This window comes from Colossoma macropomum, unplaced genomic scaffold, assembly GCF_904425465.1.
Source record: "Colossoma macropomum unplaced genomic scaffold, Colossoma_macropomum, whole genome shotgun sequence".
In the NCBI taxonomy this organism is placed as follows: Eukaryota; Metazoa; Chordata; class Actinopteri; order Characiformes; family Serrasalmidae; genus Colossoma; species Colossoma macropomum.
Window position 1 is genome coordinate 11,218,552 of NW_023494803.1, and position 23,099 is coordinate 11,241,650.

The 23,099-nt window shown below is 38.3% G+C and overlaps 1 protein-coding gene across 3 annotated transcripts; it reads left to right on the top strand.

The window, feature by feature from the left end:
* Positions 1-1,276: 1,276 nt before the first annotated feature.
* On the top strand, positions 1,277-19,730 carry asmt2 (acetylserotonin O-methyltransferase 2). Of its 3 annotated transcripts, none has more exons than XM_036593732.1 (9): positions 1,277-1,482; positions 4,940-5,038; positions 6,329-6,503; positions 7,376-7,505; positions 9,062-9,130; positions 13,553-13,671; positions 15,856-15,993; positions 16,872-16,994; positions 19,074-19,730. In XM_036593732.1, the coding sequence occupies exons 2-9, from the start codon at positions 4,958-4,960 to the stop codon at positions 19,283-19,285; spliced, it is 1,047 nt and encodes a 348-aa protein (XP_036449625.1). In that variant the 5' UTR covers positions 1,277-1,482; positions 4,940-4,957; the 3' UTR covers positions 19,286-19,730. The 3 variants fall into 3 exon arrangements, with proteins under 3 accessions (XP_036449625.1, XP_036449627.1, XP_036449626.1); XM_036593734.1 differs by lacking the exon at positions 19,074-19,730 and adding an exon at positions 17,941-18,594; XM_036593733.1 differs by lacking the exon at positions 19,074-19,730 and adding an exon at positions 17,631-17,868.
* The last annotated feature ends 3,369 nt before the right edge of the window (positions 19,731-23,099 follow it).

Here is a 23,099-nt window from a genome sequence, read left to right on the forward strand (position 1 = left end):
AAATCTGAAAAAAGTTATTATTATGCAGACATTTTATCAAAATGCCTATTTAGAATGTCCTACATGTAACCCTCCTCCATGATTAAAATATATTATTAAATATATCGCTGTTGTCGAAACAAAACCTTGTATCTCCAAAATGGTGACTTTACAGGAGAACTACTTTACTTTTAATGTAAGTCAATGGAACCAGATTTTTTCCTAGTAATTTTGAGCCGTTTCTTTTGGTCCATTCATCATGAAATTTACACACGATGTAAAGGACAAAGGTACTTTCAAATTAGGTCAAAAACCGAAAATCGACAAAAAACGAGATACAAGGTTTTATTCCGACAACAGCGATACACAACTGCCATAAAACGGTGTTTTAGACATATCAAGCAGTGAATTCATAACCATTTCATATGATAAATTTCTGTGAGGGAGCTTTTAGAAGTGGACGTCTGGTTTCTATCACCACCACTGTGAACAATTCTGACTCGTTATGTTTCTCTAGACCAGAGCAGTTCACACCAAACCACTCCGAACGACTTTGTTTGCATCTTAACCGCTTAATTATGCAGAAATTTCGAAAAATCTGTGGAGATCCCATTTAAGAATCGTTATTTCTATAAAATGTATAGAAGTAACAATGCTTAGAAAATTACTAATCTATCAAAATTGGATTGAGAAAATGGAATTAGTTACACTCGGAGATTAACAGTTTAAAAGTGTTTGCATATTAAAATGTTTAGTTTGGTATGTTTTGTAGATTTTTTTGACTGAAATGAAAAGCTAAAAGCAGGTTTTAAAAGCTAGTAAGATAACATAAAATGTTAAAAAATAGTAAAAATCACGTATTACATTAAATAAAGTGTAAATGTTTTAAATTATATTAATCGTATTTAAAAACAATAATTAATAAACACATTCACATTTTACAATTTAACGTTTTAATTTTACTGTTTATAACATTTCATGTAAATGTGCTTATTATATTATTAAATTGTTTATGAATTATATTAAAACGTGTTTTAAAACGATACAAATTAACATGCGTTTAATTTTTTATTCAACGTCGAACTCGTAACCACAGCAACAAAGCAACCGATTTTGCACAGCATCGACTTCCTGACGCTGACAGTTTCACGCCAGATCTCGCGAGAATTACGGGTGCAACTTTTAACAGCCACAACTTTTGTCCCTACACCAAAACAAACGGTCACTGAGTTGGGGGGAGTGTCTTTGTGTTCGAGCGCCATCTGGCGGTGACTTCACAAAACTGCAAGTTCAAGTTTGGACCGAGGAGCTTTGGCAGACCGCAGCAGACGAGCACGACCAGAGCTGCGAAGAGCTTTGACTCCATTTCGTGTATTAGAAATGCTCTGGTCCGAGATATTTGCCTGATATGGGTCTAGAACTGTAATTTTTTGGAGTTAATCTTCGCAGTGTTTGGTGGAGGAGCCGGGAGAGCAGCAGCAGCGCTCAGTCTTTTGTGTTTCGGTAAGTGCAGCTGAAAATAATGGCAGCAGACTGAATTCCTCTGCGTTCGATAGGAATTCGGAGTCCAGAGTTATTCACTAAGTCCTTCCTTAAATCCTAATCGACCGCATGCACAAAGTTATGGGTATATGGAGGTGTAATGTGTGGAGAGCGTTGCTTTCAGTTTGATCAGTTTTATGGGGAAACGGTGTCGGGTGTGATGTTTTGATCTGATGACAGATGACATCAGTCCACAACAGCTGCATGACTTTAATATACTAGCAGAAAATAACATCAGGAACTGTTCAGTCTTGTAATAAAAGCGATAGGCAGTGCAACCTGGAGCACGTTCTGCTAGGTAATAAGGGAGCTTATACAGTCAGCGCCATAAATATTTAGACACATTTGTGTAATTTTGCCTCTGACCCGAAATGAAGCAGTCAAGATTGTAGACTTTCAGCTTTAATTCAAAGGTTCAAAGGTTCTGGAGTTGATCCCAAGTGTTGAATTTGGTAGCTGTTCATGAGAACTCTCAATATGCGGACCAAAGGGGTGTTGATGTAAGTGAAGGGGGCCATCATTAGTTTGAAACAACAAAACAAACCTATCAGACAGGCAACAGAAACTTCAGGAGTCGTCAAATCAACAATTTGGTACCTTCTGAAACAGAAGGAAAGCACTGGTGAGTGAGCTCAGCAGGCCAGAAAATCACACAAGACAGCTGAAGTGGATGATGGCAGAATTCTGTGGTGAAGAAAGAGCCCTTCACAACATCTACTCAAGTCAAGGACATTCCTGAAGAGGTTGGTGTATTGTCATTGATCATTGTCATAGTCTACAATCAAGAAACACCTTCATGAATGTAAGTACAGAGAGTTTACCTCAAGATGCAAACCACTGGTAACACTGAAGAACAGAAAGGCCAGATTAGACTTTGCTAGAAAACATCTAAAAAAGCCTGCCCAGTTCTGGAACAAGATTCTTCTGACAGATAAAACCAAGATTAACTTGTACCAGAATGATGGAAAGAGAAGAGTGTGGAGAAGGAAAGGAAGAGCTCATGATCTGAACCATACCACATCATCTGTGAAACATGGTGGAGGTAGTTTTATGACATAGGCAGGTATGGCTGCCTGTGGAACTGGGTCACTGGTGTTTATTGATGATGTGGCTGCTGATAGAAGTAGCAGGATGAATTCTGGTGTTTAGAGCTCTACTTTCTGCATAGATTCAGTCAAATGCTGCAAAACTGATTGGACGGTGCTTCACAGTACAGAATAATAATGACTCAAAACTTACTGCAAAAGGAACCCAAGTGGAATGTTCTTAAATGACCGAGTCAGTCACCTGACCTCAACCCATTGTGGTGCACAGAGGAAAAACTGTCCAAATACTTATGGACCTGACTGTATGCTACTAGATGCTATTAAAACTGTTGTTTTTATATAAAATAACAATTTTTCCATTAATAATTCATTGGTTATGCAACAGGGTTTGTCCTGTGTGCAGACCGATGTCCAGCTTTCCCAAATGGCCTTATGTAACTCACTGTTGGACAGCAGAGAATTTAAAGCTAAAATAAGGGACCTCAGAAAAAAGCACTGTCTTTACTGAGCACTGAACATTCTAAGCCATATTTTGCATGGTCAAATTCATAAATTCATAGATAGATAAATATGAGAACCAGATGGCAAACAATACAACCAGATGTATTGTTTGCCTTGTTCTGTTTTTTTCTGTTGTTTGTAAACAGTGGAGTCAGAATCTCAACTGTTTACGCTCACAGTGCTGTAGAGTGGCTGTGCTTAATAAAAATATTCTGTAATTGATTCAATGAATATTGTGCTGTGTAATTGCTGTGCCTAACAATTTTTGTTGATATGAAAAAAGCTTATTTTAGCATTTTGACATTGCTTAACTAAAGATGTTTCAGTTTTTCAGTACTGGTAATCTGATAATGATTTAAAATTATGTGCTGCCGCAAAGCTGGGAGATGTAGACTAAAAACAATGTAGGCCTCACTTCTCACTGGTGCAGTAAAAGCAGTGTTCCAGAACTTTCTAGATGCTCTACAGCTGTGTAATCTAACTAAAAGTATTATTATAGTAATATAGTATCACCAGGGTCATCCTATGGCAGCTCACTCAGGGCCTGTCCGGAGAAAATATCAAGAAAAAGCTTCAAAACTCCTGCATCCATGCAAAAGCTCCAGTCAGTGTTTTAGTGATGAATTTTTAAAGTTTGTCTCGTCAGGCTCCAAATCACATCCTTAAATATTGAGTTTAACTGCATAAAGAATGACTGAACTGAGCTGAAATATTAACTGGGTGCAAATACACTAAAATAATACTAAAAATATATATTTTTTTTTGTTCATTTTATAGCCTACAGTTCTGTACAAAACTGAGAGACCCTTCATTTATTTAATTTCCAGGGAAAACTGCCATTAAGTAGAGGTTATTCATATTTCATTAGGTGTTTCTAAAGGGGAAGAGATTTGAGAAAATCCACTTGCACAAAGAAGGAGAAAGTCAAAGTGATAAAAAACAGGAGTTTCCAAAACTTTAGTTCAAAAAAAGAATAAAACCTAAAGAGAAAATGTAACAACCACCTAGAAGACCTGGTAGACACCAAAACTGACCCCATCAGATAAACAGCACTTGAAGCTTTCATCTCTGAGAGAGAGGAGAAAATCAAGCTGCTCCAGATCTGAAAACATCCACAGGTGTTTCTGTCCATCCTGCCACTGTGAGAAGACGACTCAGCGCTGTGGGTCTGAAAGGATGTGTAGCTGTCAAGAAGAACCTCACTGAGAAAAGGAGACACATCAAACAAAGAAGCTGAACAATGGACTGACCACCCAAGAGTCCAGAACTCAACATCACTGAATGTGTTTAATTACTTCAGAAAATGATCAACCAACTTCTAAGACTGAACTTTGGAGGTGTGTCTGCAGATTTCTTTGAGAAACTGAAAGCGAGTCTCCTGAAAAGATATATATCTTATATATAATGCTTATATGGTCGTTATTTTATCCTGATTTTTTGAGCACAAAATTAAAAATAGTAAAACTGTAATAGTAATCACTAGATTTCCAAAATAGCTTTTAGATTACAAAACGTAAGGCAAAAAAAGGCCTATAAATGGATTTTGCAGCCATGTTGAACTCATAAAGTAGCTTCAAAATCTGCATGAAGAAATTAGTGATCAGTAATTCACAGATATGTAGGAATACTGACTTTAAATTAATTGAAACTGATGGAAAGTCTATATTTGAAAGATGAAATATTGCACAATCTGACATAAAAGTGCACCCTCCATTAAAGGAATCTTTTGTGGGAGTTTATCATAACACTAATAGTCTTAGTGTTGATACTTCAGCTCAGTTCAGTCATACTGTAAACAGTTAAATCTACAGTCAAGAGTCATATTTAAGAACAAAATCAATAATAAGTTGTTGTTTTCTTGTGTATTTCAGCAGGACGGATTTCCCGCCATGGCCGAGCATCTCTCTCAGAGTGAACTGGACTATCCTTTCAAACTGCTGGAGTACTTTAACGGCTTCAGAGTGTCCAAGGTCAGACACTGCACCATATGAACACTGTGTGCTCTGTTGTAGGGCTGGTTCTTCAATCTGGTTCTTCAGATTGATGGAGAATTTGCTGTAGATAGTTCTCTGTAGGACCTTTTGAAAAGGGTTCTACATAGCACCAAAAAGGGTTCCGTTATTATTACGATGTCAAGCTTGTAACAATAGACGAACCCTTTTTAGCCCTGTATGGAACCATTTTCCAAAAGGTTCTATATAGAACCATATACAACACATTCTCCATCAATCTGAAGAAGTCTTTCATAATGCAAAGAACCCTTGAATCATGAATAGGGTTCTTGGAGTGTTCTGGGTTCTATTTAGAAATATTTTCTTTACTAAAGAACCCTTGAAGAACCATCTTTTTAAGTGTGTACCTGATGAACTTTCCATCCAGGACCTCATCTCAGTGTCTTTATCTGTTATAATTTTCACCCAAATGAATCTGAGCTCTGTGTAACATGAGGAACATCAAGAGAGGAGAAAAAATGAATCTTGGTAAATAAAGTAAATCACAAGAACAGCAGGCGAACAACGAAGAATACATGGTGGCGCAGACATCTGTTTAAAAACAAAACTTGTTCCATGTATCTGAGACTCTTGCAGCTGTTACAGCTGAGATTCATCCAAAAAAGTTGTGTGAAAGTTTCACAGTGTAAAGCCAGCCTAAAACCCCTAAAACCCATACAATTCTAACTGCAGCTCAAATAAGTCTTAGTGTTGTTTGTTTTATAATCAGCAATGATCTCCACTCCATTTGCTAGCCATCGCTTGTGATAATGATTTGTTAATATATTGTTAATATTTAATATTTAATATTTATACAGGCCAAATAGTTAATATTTGGCCTGAAACTTACTAGGAGCCGCAGCAGATGCTTTAAACATTCGAATGGACGTTTTCTGCAGTCTTTTTTTTCTTCGTATATATGAATGTCAAAATTTTTATTGTGTCCACAGTACCTTCCTCACTGTGCTGTTAGAGGTCAGTATGTTTATGTGGGGTGGTGTGTTGGTGGAGTGACGTCTAGCCGTGTCTCAGTGCTTCGTCACCCATCCTGAGTCATTTGGGTTTGTGCCAGTCACGAACTAGCGCAGCACACAGCATGCTGTGAGGTGGCGCACAAGCTGCTCTGTTCTAAAGCTCTGTTGCCAGATTCAATAACACTTTACCTGAACTCTGTTACATAACATTGACATGTATTGTATTGTAGCTTTAAATTAGCATAATTCATTTTGTCCCTGCTTCCTTTCTCCTCCTCCTCTTCCTCCTCCTCAGGTGATTTTTTCAGCGTGTGAGCTGGGAGTGTTCGACCTGCTCCTTCACTCCCAGAAGCCCCTCAGTGCAGCTGAGGTGTCACAGGAGCTTGGCACCAGCGAGGATGGCATGGAGCGACTGCTTGATGTGCTGGTGGGCATTGAGATTTTGGAGGTGGAGCTTACAGAGGGCACGGGTAAGTTTACTGTGGGAGGAGCTTATGCAGAGAACAGGTGAGATTACCATAGGTGGAGCTAACACTCTGGACAAAGGAGTTTATTGTGGGTAAAGCTTACGCAAGATGCAGCCGAGTTTACTCAGGGGGAGTTTAGGCAAGACACAGGTGAGTTTACTGGGGGTGGAGCTAACACTTAGAACAGGTGGCTTACTGTAGATGGAGCTTAGGCAAGATGCAGGTGAGTTTATTGTGAATGGAGCTTAGGAAAGACACAGGTGAGTTTACTGTAGATAGAGCACAGGTGAGTTTATTGTAGGTGGAGCTAACACTCAGGACAGGTGAGTCTACTGTAGGTGGAGCTAACACTTGGGACAGATGAGCTTACTAGACTACTAGAACACTTCATCTCCTGCAACTCAACTCAAATTGTTCTGTGATGTATGAAAAAACACACTTCTTGATGAACATATTAAAGGGTTGTGCTGTGAAATGTTATTGCTGAAAAATCAACTTATGATATTTTGCTTCTATACAAATTATTCTCAAATAGTGTCGTGTAATGGGCCCAGCTCTGGACTAGAGAATTGGTTTTAAACTTCTCTCTACCCAAAATCTGACAAAACCCCTTTACTTCATTACTGCATGGGCAGTCGTTTCTGATCAGGAGCTTCTATGAGATCACGGTTTAATTTTAGATCAGTCTCTTTCTCTCCCTATTAGTCTTCTTTAATAATTCAAGAGTGAATCCTGAATAATTGATGCAAAGGAAAACATTTCTCGAGCGAACTCTAGAACTACTTTATTTAGGTAAATCTGAAAAACTGCATTCAGACTGAACTAAACCTAAAACAGTTTGTAAAGTATTGTGTTGTGTCTCCTCTTTCTCCCAGCCTATTACAGCAGCACTGACGTTGCTAATCTGTATCTGGCCAAGTCCAGCCCTAAATCTCTCCATGACATGATCATCTACCAGTCTCAGACCATATACCCTCTCTGGAACAACATGGTGGACGCAGTCAGGTGAGGCATAGTGGCTGACGGTGCCTTTTTGGCCTGGACTTTCTCAACTTACGTGTTGTTTACAAAAAAGGCACAACCATAATAATAGTAGTTGTCTTAAATCTCCTACAAAATATTGTTTAATTTCTAAATTAAATTAATTAAGAATTAGAATAAAGGCAGAGTGCAAGAATATAATCTTGGCAAATGATATATTAAATCTAATCGATATATCTGATATTTCTCATTTCAAGATTGTTGCGTGCTTCTTATAGAATTATTTAGCTTATTTCTAGACATTTTTTGTGTTTTAAGTGATTTTAGTCAGTCATATTGTCTCACTATTTTGCCAGATAACTTTGCTTTGCTGTTGCAAGAAATGTTCCTGAAACAAACATCACCTACCAATATAATCAGATAATTTGACTTACTAGAATCACTTAAAACAAGTAAAAAAAAATCTAGAAATAAGGTAAATAAGTTCATAATAAGCTTACAGCAGTCTCAAAATAAGAAATATTAGATATATCAATTAGATTTAACATAACTTCACTTGCCAAGATGTAATTTTTTTGCATTGTGTATGTGTAAAAGGGCATTTAACACAATGGACATTTCTGACAAACCGCAAAAAACATGACTTTAATTAAAATAGTTGGCTGAACATATACTGAGGTTCAGGTATCCAGTTAGCTACTTAATACTATGCAGTTTCTGCAGTTACTGTACAGTGGTTGTTATTGTTGTTCACAAGCTCTTTATAATTGGTCTAAATCTGTTTCATTTTTTCATATAGTTGATCAGTCTTCTACATAGACTGTCCATATCTATCATGTGCATATCATGTTGAAATTATAATAAATATAGCCATATTGAACATCCCTCGGCCATGCATATGGTCAAGTTTCATGTCCAGTAGAGGGAGGTCCACATAGAGGAGAGAGAGACAGTTATGCTGTCTTGGACTTACGGATGGCTGCGGCATCACTGGGATCGGACTCACAATTTACAGAGATTCTCCCTGAGGCTCTGTTTCACTAAGAAATGCATCACAATACAGAAGATGAATGTGCTGTGATTTCTAATTTGCGTTGACCAAATTCGTACGATTTTTTGTTCAGAATCATCAGATTCATCTGCTCAGGAAGGGGTCTGAAGCACAGCCTACAAGTTCTTCCACACGTTGCATGCAGTTACACATTTCCACCAGAGAGGTCTCCAATTCGCCAAAACGTAGAGAGTGTAGCTTTAATGTGTTTTACTAGACATCTCGTTAAGTATAGTTCATCTATTTTTGGAGGAAAATGTGGTTTATGTATTGTTAGATCAGGATTTAGATTAATCGCTGCAGATTCATCTTTGATTGATTACCTTTTATAAATTTAATGTATATAGAGTCACTGTTAATGACTATATTACCTGCAGTCAAGTGCGAAGCAGTTCGTGCATCGCAGAGGTCAAAGGTCCAAGTGAACAGACAAGCTGAATACATCATTTAGCAGACTTTGTCATGAGTGAGCTTTTGTTATGTTAAGTGTGAGATGTTATAATACCAGGCTGTGATTCTGAACTTTCAGGGAAGGAAAGAACCAAAATGAAAAAACCTTTGGTCTCTCATCAGAGGACATCTTCTCAGCCATATACAGGTGAGTGTATGCTCCACCAGCCTGACATGCCCTGTTCTTATTGAGCTGTGAGGATGCTTGCTTGTAATGTGCTTTTCGTGCTGTTTGATCTCCACCCTCCTGCACTTTCACCCACTGCTTAGCTGATCACGTCATTTCTACAGTTATACTCCCACCACACGTGATAGATAATGGTTGCTTTAAGGAAGAAATGCTGTGCTAAAAGCTCAGTTAGCATTCAGTTTCATAAAAGCGCTACAGTGTTTAAAGCAATTCTTCAGACAAAAATCAAATGCACAGTTTTTCTCCCTTTACACCATGTAATGTAGATGATCAGCCAAGACACGTTTGGTGTCTGAAGTTTGTTCCTGCAGCTACGGGGCTACAGTGCAAACCTGTTGACTGTAATCTTCCATTTCTTATTATAGCAACATTAGCTACAGTCTCTGCTTCCGTAGTTCAGACTTCAGTATGACTGCTGCTACTGTTTTTAGCTATGCAGCATACATTTGTCCTTGTTTACAATAGTGTGCAACAGTCTTCAGTTATTTAAGTCAACATAGCCAATCTGCAGACACACCTCCAAAGTTCAGTCTTAGAAGCTGGTTGCTCATTTTCTGAAGTAATCAAACACATTCAGTGATGTTGAGGTCTGGACTCTGGGGTCAGTCCATTGATCAGCTGTGGATGTTTTCAGATCTGAAGCAGCTTGATTTTCTCCTCTCTCTCAAAGATGAAAGCTTTAAGTGCTGTTTATCTGAGGGGGGCAGTTTTGGTATCTACCAGGTCTTCCAGGTGGTTGTTGGGAGTCTCATTTTCTCTGTAGCTTTTTATCAGTTTTAAACTCCAGTTCTGGGAAACTCCTGATTTTTCACTTTGACTTTCTCCTTCCTTATTCACGTGGATCATTTAATGTAATCTCCTGAAAAGTGTATAACTTGTACTGAATGGCTGTTCTGACTGGAAATTAAATAAATCAAGGGACTTCTATACAGTACTGTAGGTCAAAAATGGCTGTAAAATAGATTTTTTACTCATAGTGCAGCTTCATTTATTGCATGCAGAAATGAATAATTCATAAATTTGTTAGAAATATAGGAATACTACACCAAAACACAATTTTTTTGACAATAGTTGTGAAATCTGACAGAACAATTCCATTTCAAAGTTGAAATATTGCACATATCTGACATAATCTGACATAAAAACCAAACTCTCCAATAAAATAAACTGTTGTAGGAATTTATTAATATGAAACAAGTGGGTTTAAAGTGAAATGTTATTTTTTTTAGTGTGAATGAATTTGCACCCAGTTAATATTTCAGCTCAGTTCAGTCATTCTGTATGCAGTTAAACTCAATATTTAAGAGTGTGATTTGGAGCCTGACGAGACAAACTTCATAACTAAAACACTGATCGGAGCTTTGAGATTTTGCATGAGTGTAGGAGTTAAATTGAGGTCTTATCTTAATGTTTTGACCAGACAGGGGATGACCCTGGTGATACTGTATTACTATAGTAATACTTTTAGTTAGATTACACAGCTATAGAACACCTAGAATGTTCTGGAACACTTATCTCTTGTATCTTATCTCCTAAGAAATATCTCCTGAAAATGAACAACTTGTACTTAATGACTTTTGAGTAGAAATTAAATAAATCAATGTAGGCTTTTGACTTTTGTACAGTATTGTGTAAATAACAGTGCATAACAAATCAACACAGCATGCTGATTTAGTCAGTTTGCTCCGTGCTAATTGGAGGAGTATAAGCTTCCATTACTTGTTAGCTGCATTAGCCTTTTAGCTCTAGTGCTGCAACTAAAGAAGCAAACTTCAGACACCAGACATGCCTTGGCTGATCAACTACACTAGTTAATGCGACAGTGCAGTTTGATTTTTGAGCCGTCACATTAAACAGTGTTCTTTGTGTTCAGTCGCGTTTGGGAAAGCCCAGTGTTTTAATGAAACTGTTTCAGTTGGAGGGGATTTTTCCTCATTTGCACTGCAAAGCCCCCTGATCCAGCAAGTGGTAGAGTGATCAATCGGGCGGACTGTGTTATTTTTTAGTTTTTTTCTTTTAACTGTGGTGATGTGATGGTTGGTGACACTTTCTGGGTCACAGAGTTTCTGCTGAGGAAATTTGGAGTTTGGATTTAAGTCTCAGTGACAGACCGCCATCATTTGTGTGTGTGTATGTGTGTGTTATTTTAAGAGGCTGAGTGTGTTCCTTTGCTTGTGGATGTGTGCAGTGAGACAGAAACTTCGAGGTCATGGTGCTCACTCATCTCCACTCCCTCAGTGTGTGAATAAATGCTGCAGATACAAAGCTGAATTCCAAAAAAGTTGGGGAAGTAAACTGCTAATAAGAACAGAAATGAATAGTAATTTCTGTTTGATATGTATTATATTGAAAGTAATGCAAAAAACATGATATTTGATGTTTTACCTTCAACTGTATTTAGACTATTTATTTAATGAATATACATGCAGCATGTTTAGCACTAGGGACTGAAGACATCAGTTGATTCAGTTTTGAAAGCAAACTTTTTCACTATTATTCTGTTAAACAAGTCTCCACCTGCACAGCTATTTTTTGCCTCATGCCAGGCTTTCACGAAAGTGAGACAGGTCTCTACTGCAGGCAGGTCAGTCTGGCATCAGTACTCTCTGATTATGCAGCCATACTGTAACATGCAGAACATGGCTTGGTTTTCTCATGTTGAAATATCTAAAATATGCTTGTACGTCCCTGAAAAAGACGGTGTCCAGAAGGCAGCATGCTGCTTCAAAATGTGTATATAAGCTCCCCGGACAAAACATTAGTCACCTTGCATGTTTAAGGTGGTAGTAACTTCAGGCTCCTGCAGACGCCGCTGCATGAGGATGATCGGGCTATATATACCTGCGAGGTGTGTGACTGAATTCATAGTTTGATAAGAAGTCGTACAGTGCAGTGAATCTCTCATTTGATGTGTGGAAAATGGGTCACAAAGCAGATGTTAATGATCGGCAAAAAGGAGTGATTGCATGTGGGTGTGCCAAAGACCATAGTATTAAGGAAGTAGCTGAATTTGCAGGTGTTTTGAAACATACATTCATATGGGTCGACCAGCAGTGGCAAAAATCCCAGTCTACAGGAAATTCTGGTCAGAATTGTGGCCGAAAGACGACACTGACGGCATGTTTCATGGCTTGTGAATAAATTTCGCTTTGTTACCAGGCAAAAATTGCCTCATTCACAAACCGTTCTTGAGAAGAAATTTCTTCTTAAAACCCACCCAGTTTTTATGAAGATTCTGACATTCACTAGTGTTTTTTATTTGGGATTTGTTCTTAGGCAAGAACAGAATCTACACACACTCAAACAACTCTGGAGTTTAAGAACATGTCATGAATCTGATGTAGACTTTTTCTTAGGGCCTTTCTCAAGAACACATTTAAGAAAGAACTTAGGAAGATATTGGTGAATGAGGCCCACTGTTCTAGCTGTTCAAACTGCGTCTGAATATCTGAGTAAATCTTCCTTTCTGGTCTGTTTTCCCTGATTTTGCTCTGATCTGTCATGTAAATCCACATGCTAGTCATCTATGCTAACATATTTACTAAGACTATAAGCTACAAATCAGCCAAAAACAAGGAAAACAGGTAGAATATTTTGTGTTTTTCAAGTCTTCTCAACCAGCCTAGACTGACAAACCCTGCCAAAATGGCAGATCACCCATTAAACTGTTGAGTTGTTCACAATTTTTTGCGAAGCCTCAACCCATCCTTGCTTACAAAGTGCTAGGCCTTTCCTGGATGCTCCGTTCATAACAATACCATGATTGCATCACCTGCTTAAGATGTTTTTGAAACATTTCACAAGTCTTGCACCTTTTGAAATGTGTTGCAGGCATCAGTTTCAGAGTGAGCATGTATTTACAGAAAACAGTGCAGCTGATAAGTTAAATATGTTGCCTTTGTATTGTTTTCGTTTTAAATACAGCCCAAGGTGGAGTAAAAACCTTGGAATTGAGGTTTGTACAAACAGGCATTCTGTTTTAAACTGTTTGTTTGTGTGACAATTTATCTGCCAAATATGAATATCCAAAGGCAGTTGTATAAAGAGAATGGGCCACATTCACTAGCTGTCCTTAAGAAAAAAAGTCTTCTTAAAACCCACTTACGCAGTTTCTTGACATTCACCAACAGAATCTATACACACTCAAGAGCACAAAGTTCTGCGGTTTAAGAACACGTCATGATTCTGACGCAGACTTTTTCTTAGGACCCCAGGAACACATTTAAGAAAACACTTCGAAAGATATTGGTGAATGAGGCCCATTGACCTGAATTTGAAGGGAGCTTGTACATCTGTTAAGAAAGAATGCTTTGGTTAACAGATGGTAAAAGTATGCGTGTATGACTGATTTCGTCAGTGCACTATGTGTGTGTGTTTCAGGTCGGAGGAACAGATGCTAAAGTTTATGGGTTTGATGAACTCAACGTGGATCATTGATGGCCATGATATAGTAACAGCCTTTGACCTGACCTGCTTCAAGTCCATAGTGGACATTGGAGGTATGTCACCCTTAGAACAGCGTTCATGCCTTAAACCATTTTAATCTGATCTAAATTAAAGTTGGATATGTAATTAGCCTTATTTTGTAGCCGCAGTTGGTTCAACAGAATAAAACTGAAGCTGTATAGCTAACAAGTATTTGGATCTTCTGTACACCAATTAGCATGCAGTTCACACAATGCTAGACTGGTAATGCATGAGCATTACTTGTAGCAGATAGCTCAGTGCTTGGGGCTGTTTGGTTGTAGCTCTGCGGGTTTAATCCCCAGTGAGTCTCTGTGAAATGGACCTTGTACTGTGTTTTCTAAACCACTGAGCACTGCTGATGTGCCCTTGAGCAAAGCACTGACCCCCTGCTTACAGCATACCCTGTCCTCTCCCCCAGAGGGCGCTGTAAATAAGTCTGTGATCTCAGTTGGGGTTTTTTGAAACTCTAAAGGATGTCTAGGAGGCATTTTGGCTTCTATTGTTTCAGTATAGCATCAGAAAATACATATTGGTTACATTAGTCAATAGAAAATAGTAATATACTATAATTTCTATATTTTCTTTTTGTAACTTTATTTTTCTCATTTTACAACTACCATTGGATGACTTCTAGCAGAAAAGACAGATTAATAAAAGCATAAACAAACACAACTAAAGAATAAAGGCTGTCTAGGAGATAATCTAGTGTCCGACTGCTAACAGGACCATTTTATGAACATCAAGGGTTACACAGTAATGCATAATATAGATATGCATACATATCATCCTCATAAGTGTTTGTGCTAGTTGTCCTAATGGGGTTTTAAGATCCATTTCCCCCAGTATTTTGTAAAGTATTCCATCTTCAGTTATAACATAAGTGTAAGTCTTTCCACTTTCATAGACAATTTCAAGTCATCATTTCTTTGCTGGGGGGTCCTGCTGCTTCCACTTTCTTGTTATGGTCTTTTTATTAGCTACCAATAATATTTTGAGCAGGCATTTATCATTCTTCACTACTAACTGGAGTACTCTCCCAAAATAAAGATTCACCCATGAAAACTCATACATAATTCCAAATAAGTCCCCAATAGCATTTCCAATCTCTTGCCAAAAAGACAATTATTGTACAGCCCCAGAAAGTATGAAAATTATCAGCCATTTGGGTACTGCACCGTCTCCAGCATTGTCCCTGGTGACTTCTTTTAGGAGTATAAAAAACCTAATCAAACATTTCTGATTAAATTCTGCTTAATAATCTTAAATATGATGTTGAAGCTGTCCATCAGCAGGAGTTATCCCAATCTTGTCCAAGATTGACACATTACATTTTTTTTCCCATTTTAATATTATATATGAAGTTGAGTCTTCTTTGGTTATTTGGTGACTCCTGTATACACTATTATTCTGTTAAACAAGTCTCCACCTGCACAGCTATTTTTTGCCTCATGCCAGGCTTTCACAAAGTGAGACAGGTCTCTGCTGCAGGCAGGTCAGTCTGGCATCAGTACTCTCTGATTATGCAGCCATACTGTAACATGCAGAACATAGCTTGGTTTTCTCATGTCGAAATATCTAAAATATGCTTGTACGTCTCTGAAAAAGACGGTGTCCAGAAGGCAGCATGTTGCTTCAAAATGTGTATATAAGCTCCCTGGACAACAAATTAGTCACCTTGCATGTTTAAGGTGGTAGTAACTTCAGGCTCCTGCAGACGCCGCTGCACGAGGATGATCGGGCTATATATACCTGCGAGGTGTGTGACTGAATTCATAGTTTGATAAGAAGTGGTACAGTGCGGTGAATCTCTCATTTGATGTGTGGAAAATGGGTCGCAAAGCAGATGTTAATGATCGGCAAAAAGGAGTGATTGCATGTGGGTGTGCCAAAGACCATAGTATTAAGGAAGTAGCTGAATTTGCAGGTGTTTTGAAACATACATTCATACGGGTCGACCAGCAGTGGCAAAAATCCCAGTCTACAGGAAATTCTCTTAATAATCTTGCATATAATGTTGAAGCTGTCCATCAGCAGGAGTTATCCCAATCTTGTCCAAGATTGACGCATTACATTTTTTTGTACATTTTAATTTTATATATGAAGTTGAGTCTTCTTTGGTTATTTGGAGACTCCTGTATGTACTTGAAATCGGTCTCCTGTTATCCTTCAGCTTGTAGATATTAATAACCCCGTCCTCATATCTAATCTTCCCTTAGGCTGTTCTGGAGCTTTGGCTCGTGAGTTAGCTAAAGCCTACACTGCTTCCACGGTTACGGTTCTGGACCTGCCTAAAGTGGTCCAAACAGCCCAGAAACACTTCAGTCAAGGCGACGACACCATCCACTTTCATGAAGGTCAGTGAGGTTCTGTTCAGACTCACATACAGTGACAGACGTGGCCATTTCTTTTCCTGTGTGAGTTACAGTACCTGTCAAAAGTTTGGACACACCTACTCATGGGTACTTTTGCTTATTTTTAGCATTTTGGACAGTGAAGTATAACAGTGAAGACATCAAAGCTGTGCAGTACCACATATGGAGTTATACAGTGACCAAAACACATCCACATCACTGTTTCCACTCCTGTTGGTCCACCTTGTAGATGTAAAGTCAGGGACGATAGCTCATCTGCTGCTGCACAGTTTGTGTTGGTCATCCTCTAGTCCTTCATCAGTGGTCACAGGACGCTGCCCACAGGACGCTGTTGGCTGGATGTTTTTGGTTCTCAGTCCAACAGCGACACTGAGGAGTTTACAAACTCCAGCAGCCCTGCTGTGACTGATCCACTCAGACCAGCGCAACACACACTAACACACCACCACCATGTCAGTGTCACTGCAGTGCTGAGAATGATCCACCACCCAAACAGTACCTGTGGGGGGTCCTGTGGGGGTCCTGACCATTGAAGAACAGGGTAACAAAGTATGCAGAGAAACAGATGGACCACAGTCTGTAACTATAAGTGCTCTTATATGGTAGTGGAGCTGATAAAATGGACAGTGAGTGTAGACACAAGGAGGTTGTATATGCTCATATGCTAATGAAATATTGATCACAAAAAGACAGAAGAACATCCATTCAGGCATGTAGGTCCAAACATTTGACTGGTACTGTAAATGATCAGAGTTAATTTCTCATGGTCATTAATGGACAGCCTCATTACTTATTATTTACGGTGTTGAGGATCTGGACTCATTTTAATGGAGAGATTTAATGTATGTGTGCGTATAAAGGGGACTTTTTTGAAGAGGACCTTCCTGCTGCTGATCTGTACGTCCTAGCGAGGATCATCCATGACTGGAAGGAGGAGAAGTGTCTGACGCTGCTGAAGAAAATTCACGCAGCCTGCCAGCCAGGTGAGCTCAGACGCCAACACAAGTGACCATCACCACATAATAATAATAATAATAATAATAATAATAACAACAACAACTAGAATAGTGCATTTCCTGAAGAAAATGCAGTGATTGCACAGCTTAAGTGCTTTGAGAACGGTTGCTAAGTTGTTGCCAAGCGGTTACTGTGGTATTTTATATGGTTGCTATGGTTCCTGATGGTAGCTGTGGAATTCCAGGTGGTTATTGAGGTGTTGCTAGGTGGTTGCTGTAGTATCCCATGTGGTTGCTAGGGTGTTGCTAGGAGATTGCTATGGTATCCAAGGTGCTTGCTCATTGCGCATTGCAAAGCACCCATAATGATAATAATAATAATAATAATGATAATAATAAGTTACATTTATATAGTGCCATTCACAATCCCAAGAATCCCACTTTACATAACAAAGAACACACAAAAAAATCACTTCACATTGTCCTTCGCATAAAACACATCGACTGGTGATGTTCCTGCTTTCTTATGTTTTTTCTTATGCCAAGACATGTTTGCTTCTTTACTTTTAGCACACAGACTGCACTGAGTTAAGTAACCACAGTAGTATCAACCATCTTGAAGCCTGAATTTTGTTCATACTTTTGTCTTTATTTTTTTTTCAGAATTGGATTCCATTTAGTTCTGTTCCGGAACTATTACTGTGTAAAGTTACAGGCTGTCAAAGCATTTTTAGATTTTCTCTCCGTGTCTCAGCTCAGATAAACTCAGTGAAGCACAGTGAACCTAGTTACAGTCCTCTTTCTATTTTTTTCTCCATCAATCTTTTTTTGTCTGTCTTTTTCATTCTATTTCTCTTTATCTTTCTCTTTTTTCACACTTGCTCTTTCTATCTTTTTCTTGCTTTCTTTCTCTCTCACTCTCACCCCTCTCCATCACTCTCTTTTCTCTGTTTGACACGTGGGTACGTTTCAGGTTAGGGTGCAAAAGTGGGCGTTTATTGAATCTCAGTGAAGAAAACAAAAAAAATGTTATTTATCCAGTGCAAAAAAAAAGGAAAAGAAAATCAATGAAACTCAATATTTACAAATTCACTATAAAAACTCACCAGACAAAGGCTACTGTTTTGCTCCCTGGATGAAAACATGGCTACCTTCCTCTGGAATCTATTCACAGGTAAGTACTTTTGCCTTCTTATTTCATTTAGTTACTCAATTAAATCTTTCTTGACTTCCCCAAGTGTTCAGAAATATAACAGTGCTTAAACTGTTTAGTTATATTGCTAAAGCAAGCAACATTAACTCTTAACATTTTTATAAATAAAACAGTTCATATTCAACATTAAGTTTTTTCCTCTGTTTTCCCCCTGCAGGTTTGCTCTTATTCACCATTCAACCTCAGCTTTCCAGCATAAACACTATCAATCAATAAAGGCTATTTAAAAACAGCATGTGTCTGACTCTTTGAATATTACATAGAAAGTCTTTGCAAATATATATTGTGGCGGAGGGCAGCTCCGTCACACTCACTCTTTCATGTTCTCACTATTTCTCTTTTTCTCTATTTCTTCTTTTTTTTCTTTTACTCTCTCTTGCTTGCTGCCTTTGTCTCACTCTCACTCCTTTTTCTTTCTCACTCCCTCTCCAATGCTCTCTTTTATCTCTTTTTATCGTCCTTTTTCTTTCTTTGTTTTTTCCGCTTGCTCTTTCTATCTTTTTATTTTCTCACTTTTTCTTTATCTCTTTCTCTCTCACTCCTTCTCCATTACTCTTTTCTCTCTATTTCTTACTCTTTCTTGCTCGCTCTTTGTCTTTTTCTCACTGACTCCTTTTTCTTTCTCATTCCCTCTCCATTGCACTGTCTCTTTCTTTCTCTCTGTCTTGCTCACTCCATCTCTCTCTGTTGTTTCTCACTCTCTCTCTCTCTCTCTGTTCTCTTTTTCTGCTTCTTTCTCTATTTTCTTTTTTCTTTTTCTTGCTGACTCTGTATCTCTCTCACTCTCATTCCCTTTTCTCTTTCTCACTCCCTGTCCATTGCGCTCTCTCTCTCTCTCTCTCTCTCTCTCTCTCTCTCTCTCTCTCTCTCTCTCTCTCTCTCTCTCTCTGTAGGTGGAGGTGTTCTGCTGGTGGAGGCTCTGCTGTTTGAGAACCACAGAGGTCCCACCATGGCTCAGATCTTTTCTCTGAACATGCTGGTTCAGACGGAGGGGAAGGAGCACCCCCCTTCGCGGTACACGCACATGCTCACTGCAGCCGGCTTCTCCGACGTGCAGGTGTGCAGGACGGGCAAATCCTACGACGCCATTCTGGCTCTCAAATGACCTCACACACACACACACACACACACACACACACACACACACACAATATACACCAAGGCTGCATCCCAAACGGCTCAGTATTGGACATCCAGTGCACTATTTAGGAAGAAGCCATGAGTTTTGTGACTTCTGTAGTGTACTACATATGAAGCACAAAGGCATTTGGGAGCACATACTTCATCACATATAATATAATCACATTTACTGGATTCTAGTGTTTAAAAATCAGTGCAGTTCAATGACCACCTTCAGACCAATGGATCACACTGCATTTTTATACACCTAGGAGTCACTAAAAAGTGTTAAATTCCACTGATGTTTCAAAATATACTTACTTTTTTCAAAAAATACTTACGATATACACAGAGTCATTCAGAGTGGTTTGGTGTGAAATGCTCTGTCCTAGAGAAACTTACAGAGTCAGAATTGTTCACAGTGGTGGTGATAGGAACCAGACGTCCACCTCTAAACGCTCCCTCACAAAAAGTTATTACATGAAATGGTTAGGAATACACTGCCTGATGTCTGAGACACTGTTTTAGGACTGTTTTGAGAAGTCCATTCATGGTGGAGGGATACATGTGAGGCAAAATAGTCCCCAAAAAAAAGATTATTTCAGATTTATCACTATTTTTGTGATTTTGGATAGTAATAAAATGTCTACATTTTTTTTGTAGTCATAGTGACACATAGTGACAGAGTTCCTATCACCACCACTGAAAAGACATCTGAGTGTCTACAATCAACCACTTCACATTGAATGACTGTTTACATCCCAATGGTTGAATTATGCAGACATTTAGTAAATATGGTGGATTTCCCCGTTAATTACAAGGTTTAGTAAGTCCATGTGGACTTGTCAGCAGTGCCAAATTTGCACGGGGGTGTAACTCCAGCTTTGTAGGGCCATAGCACTGCACATTTCAGTGTTTTCCAAGCTCACACAAAACACGCTCAGATCAAGGTCTTCAGGATGTTGGATCTTAATATCTAAATATTAGAGCCAGGTGTTGAAGGTTATGGTCACCTTGATGATTTTCCTGCTCAAACATCGGATTCATCCGATTAGCTAATTTCTGAGTTTGGTCAGTTAGAGCACTGGCCATCCAGGATTTAAAACATCTCCCTTAAAACATTTCCATCCTAACCTGTGTGTGTGCCTATAGGACTAGTTTTGCACAGGAGCTACGAGGCTAATGTAGCTAACAAGCAGTGGAAGCTTATACCCCACAAATTAGCATGATGCTATCTACATGCCCAAACCCTCATATACTCTGTAAGACTTAATTATGTGGTTTCTGACACAATCATGCAGACAAAATATGACATACTTTTGTCCATGAGTTATAGCTGAAATGTTGGTTTTTCACTTAAAGGGGAATTCCACCAATTTTTGAAAAATTAGATGTAATTCAACTGAGATGTAAACATAGTCATTCAGAGTGGTTTGGTGTGAAATGGTTCAGATGTCTTTACAGTGGTGCTGGTAGGAACCAGGGGTCTCCATGACTACAACACAAATATAGACATTTTATTTACTATCCAAAACCACCAGTGAACCTACACGAGTTTTATGTGTAATGTTGATGATGCAATGATGTGCAAACCATTTAAACACGATTTTCAATTGAAAATAGTACAAAGACAACATATTAAATGTCGAAATTTATAAATGTTATTGTTTTTTGAAAAATAGATGCCCATTTTGAAACAGGATTGTAACAAGTTTTCTTTGGGACTACTTTGCCTCAGTATGCCCTGCATGTATCCCTCCAACATAACTGGATTTGAAGACCAAAATCTCCTCAAAACTATCATAAAACAATGTATCAGGCAGTGAATTCATAACCATTTCATGTAATAATTTTCTGTGAGGGAGCTTTTACCACTGTGAACAATTCTGACTCTGTAAGTTTCTCTAGAACAGAGCATTTCACACTAAACCACTCTGAATGACTCTGTTTACATCTTAACCACTTAAGTATGAAGAATATTTGGAAAATTAATGGAGTTTCTATTTTAACTCATTAAAGAAAGCGCACAATGAAACAGTTTAGGGTAAACACAAATGACTAGTGTTATTGCAGTGACTGCAATCATATCTGTGCAGATTTTCCACAAACGTCACTTCACATACAAATCAAAGCTTGTTTCTCTCAGTTCTCTGATGACCTTACAGTCCTGCTGTGTTCGGATCCTGACTGCAAGTGTTTGTTATACTTGATATTTTGCATTTTAACATGTTTGAGTGATGAATCCATGCATGTTGAGAAACCATGATTATTACTCTCTCCCACTAGTGAATCACATACAGTATCAGTCAAAAGTTTGGACACATCCACTACCTACTATTTAACGCATTTTATAATAATAATGAGGACGTCGGAACTATGCAATAGTTCATATGGAATGACTCTAGTCAAAAATACTGGCCCTCTGCCTCCCAGGGCTGTTTAGACTCCCTCATCACAACGCAGCTGATTGAAGGAAATGCATTAATGAAGACAGACATTCCACTGATTCAGGGGGGAAACACATAATAATTTGGATGATGTAATAATTGCAGTTCCAACTCTAGATGTCCTAAATGAAAACAATATGTGAATAAATTCATACATCATCATCCATTTTGACATATGTATTCGTCTTAAAAACAATTCCGAAACTTTTATACAAATGCTTTAGATGGCAATGTCTGTGAAAACTGAAAAATATACAGTCAGGTGTGTCCAAACTTTTGGACTAAGCAGCACTTTGAGAAGTAGACAGCAGTGATTACGTGTCAGTATTACATTCTTTAAAAGATGGTTCTTTGAGGGTTCTTTAGTAAAGGGAATGGTTCTATTTAGAACCATGGGTTCTATATAAAACATTTGCATGCTTATATGGTTCTTTGTGTGGTGAAATGCTTCTTCAGATTGATGGAGTGTGCAAAAAGAGTTCTTTTATTTTTACAAGTCTGACATCGTAAACAATAGTAGAACGCTTTTTAGTGCTACATAGAACTCTGAGGAACAGTTTCACCATGCAAAGAACCATTTAAGCATGAAATGGTTTTATATAGGGCTCCCTTTTTCTAAAGAACCCTTTAAGAACCATATTTTGTATAGTATACAGTATGTTGCAGTTTTTTTGGTGGGGGGTATTCTTAAGGTGTGTTTTTAAAATTCAGAATATCTGAGTCTGAAACAGTGTTTCTCCTTCTATCATGTTGGGAATATCCAGCACTGACCACACCTCATAATATCAGCTTTCCTGCAATCATCAGTCCTCATAGGAAATTACTTGAATTTTAATGTAAACACTGTTTTTTTTTATGTATCCGTTGTCCCACAAATAATTTCTAATAAAACAACACAATGGAAAAAAAAACAGCTAGTTGTGTAGAGTGTGGATTTTTACTTAATCAACTAATGTTAGTTTGATGCTTTAGCGCCCTCTGGTGGCAGTGCAGGCTGATACAAGCACCAATAACGCAACACACTTTAATTCAATCTCTGTTTTTCTGTCCATCTTCCCTCCCAATTTTTTATATATGTAATAAAACAGGATATATGATCCTGAAGCAGCAGCACAAACCGTGGAAAAAAAGCTGGAGATGCAGAGGAAATTTATTTTCTACTATTCTTAATTACAGAGTTACTGTTAGTTAGAAGCTTTGGCGCCCTCGGGTGGCAGCTCAGGATGATGCGTACAGTAGCGACGCAACACATTGACGCATCCACTGGTTTTCTACGTAATTGTTCTCCCAGTTAAAATATATAAGCTTGGCGTGAGAATTTTGTAGTAAAATGACACAAATAAATTAGTAATG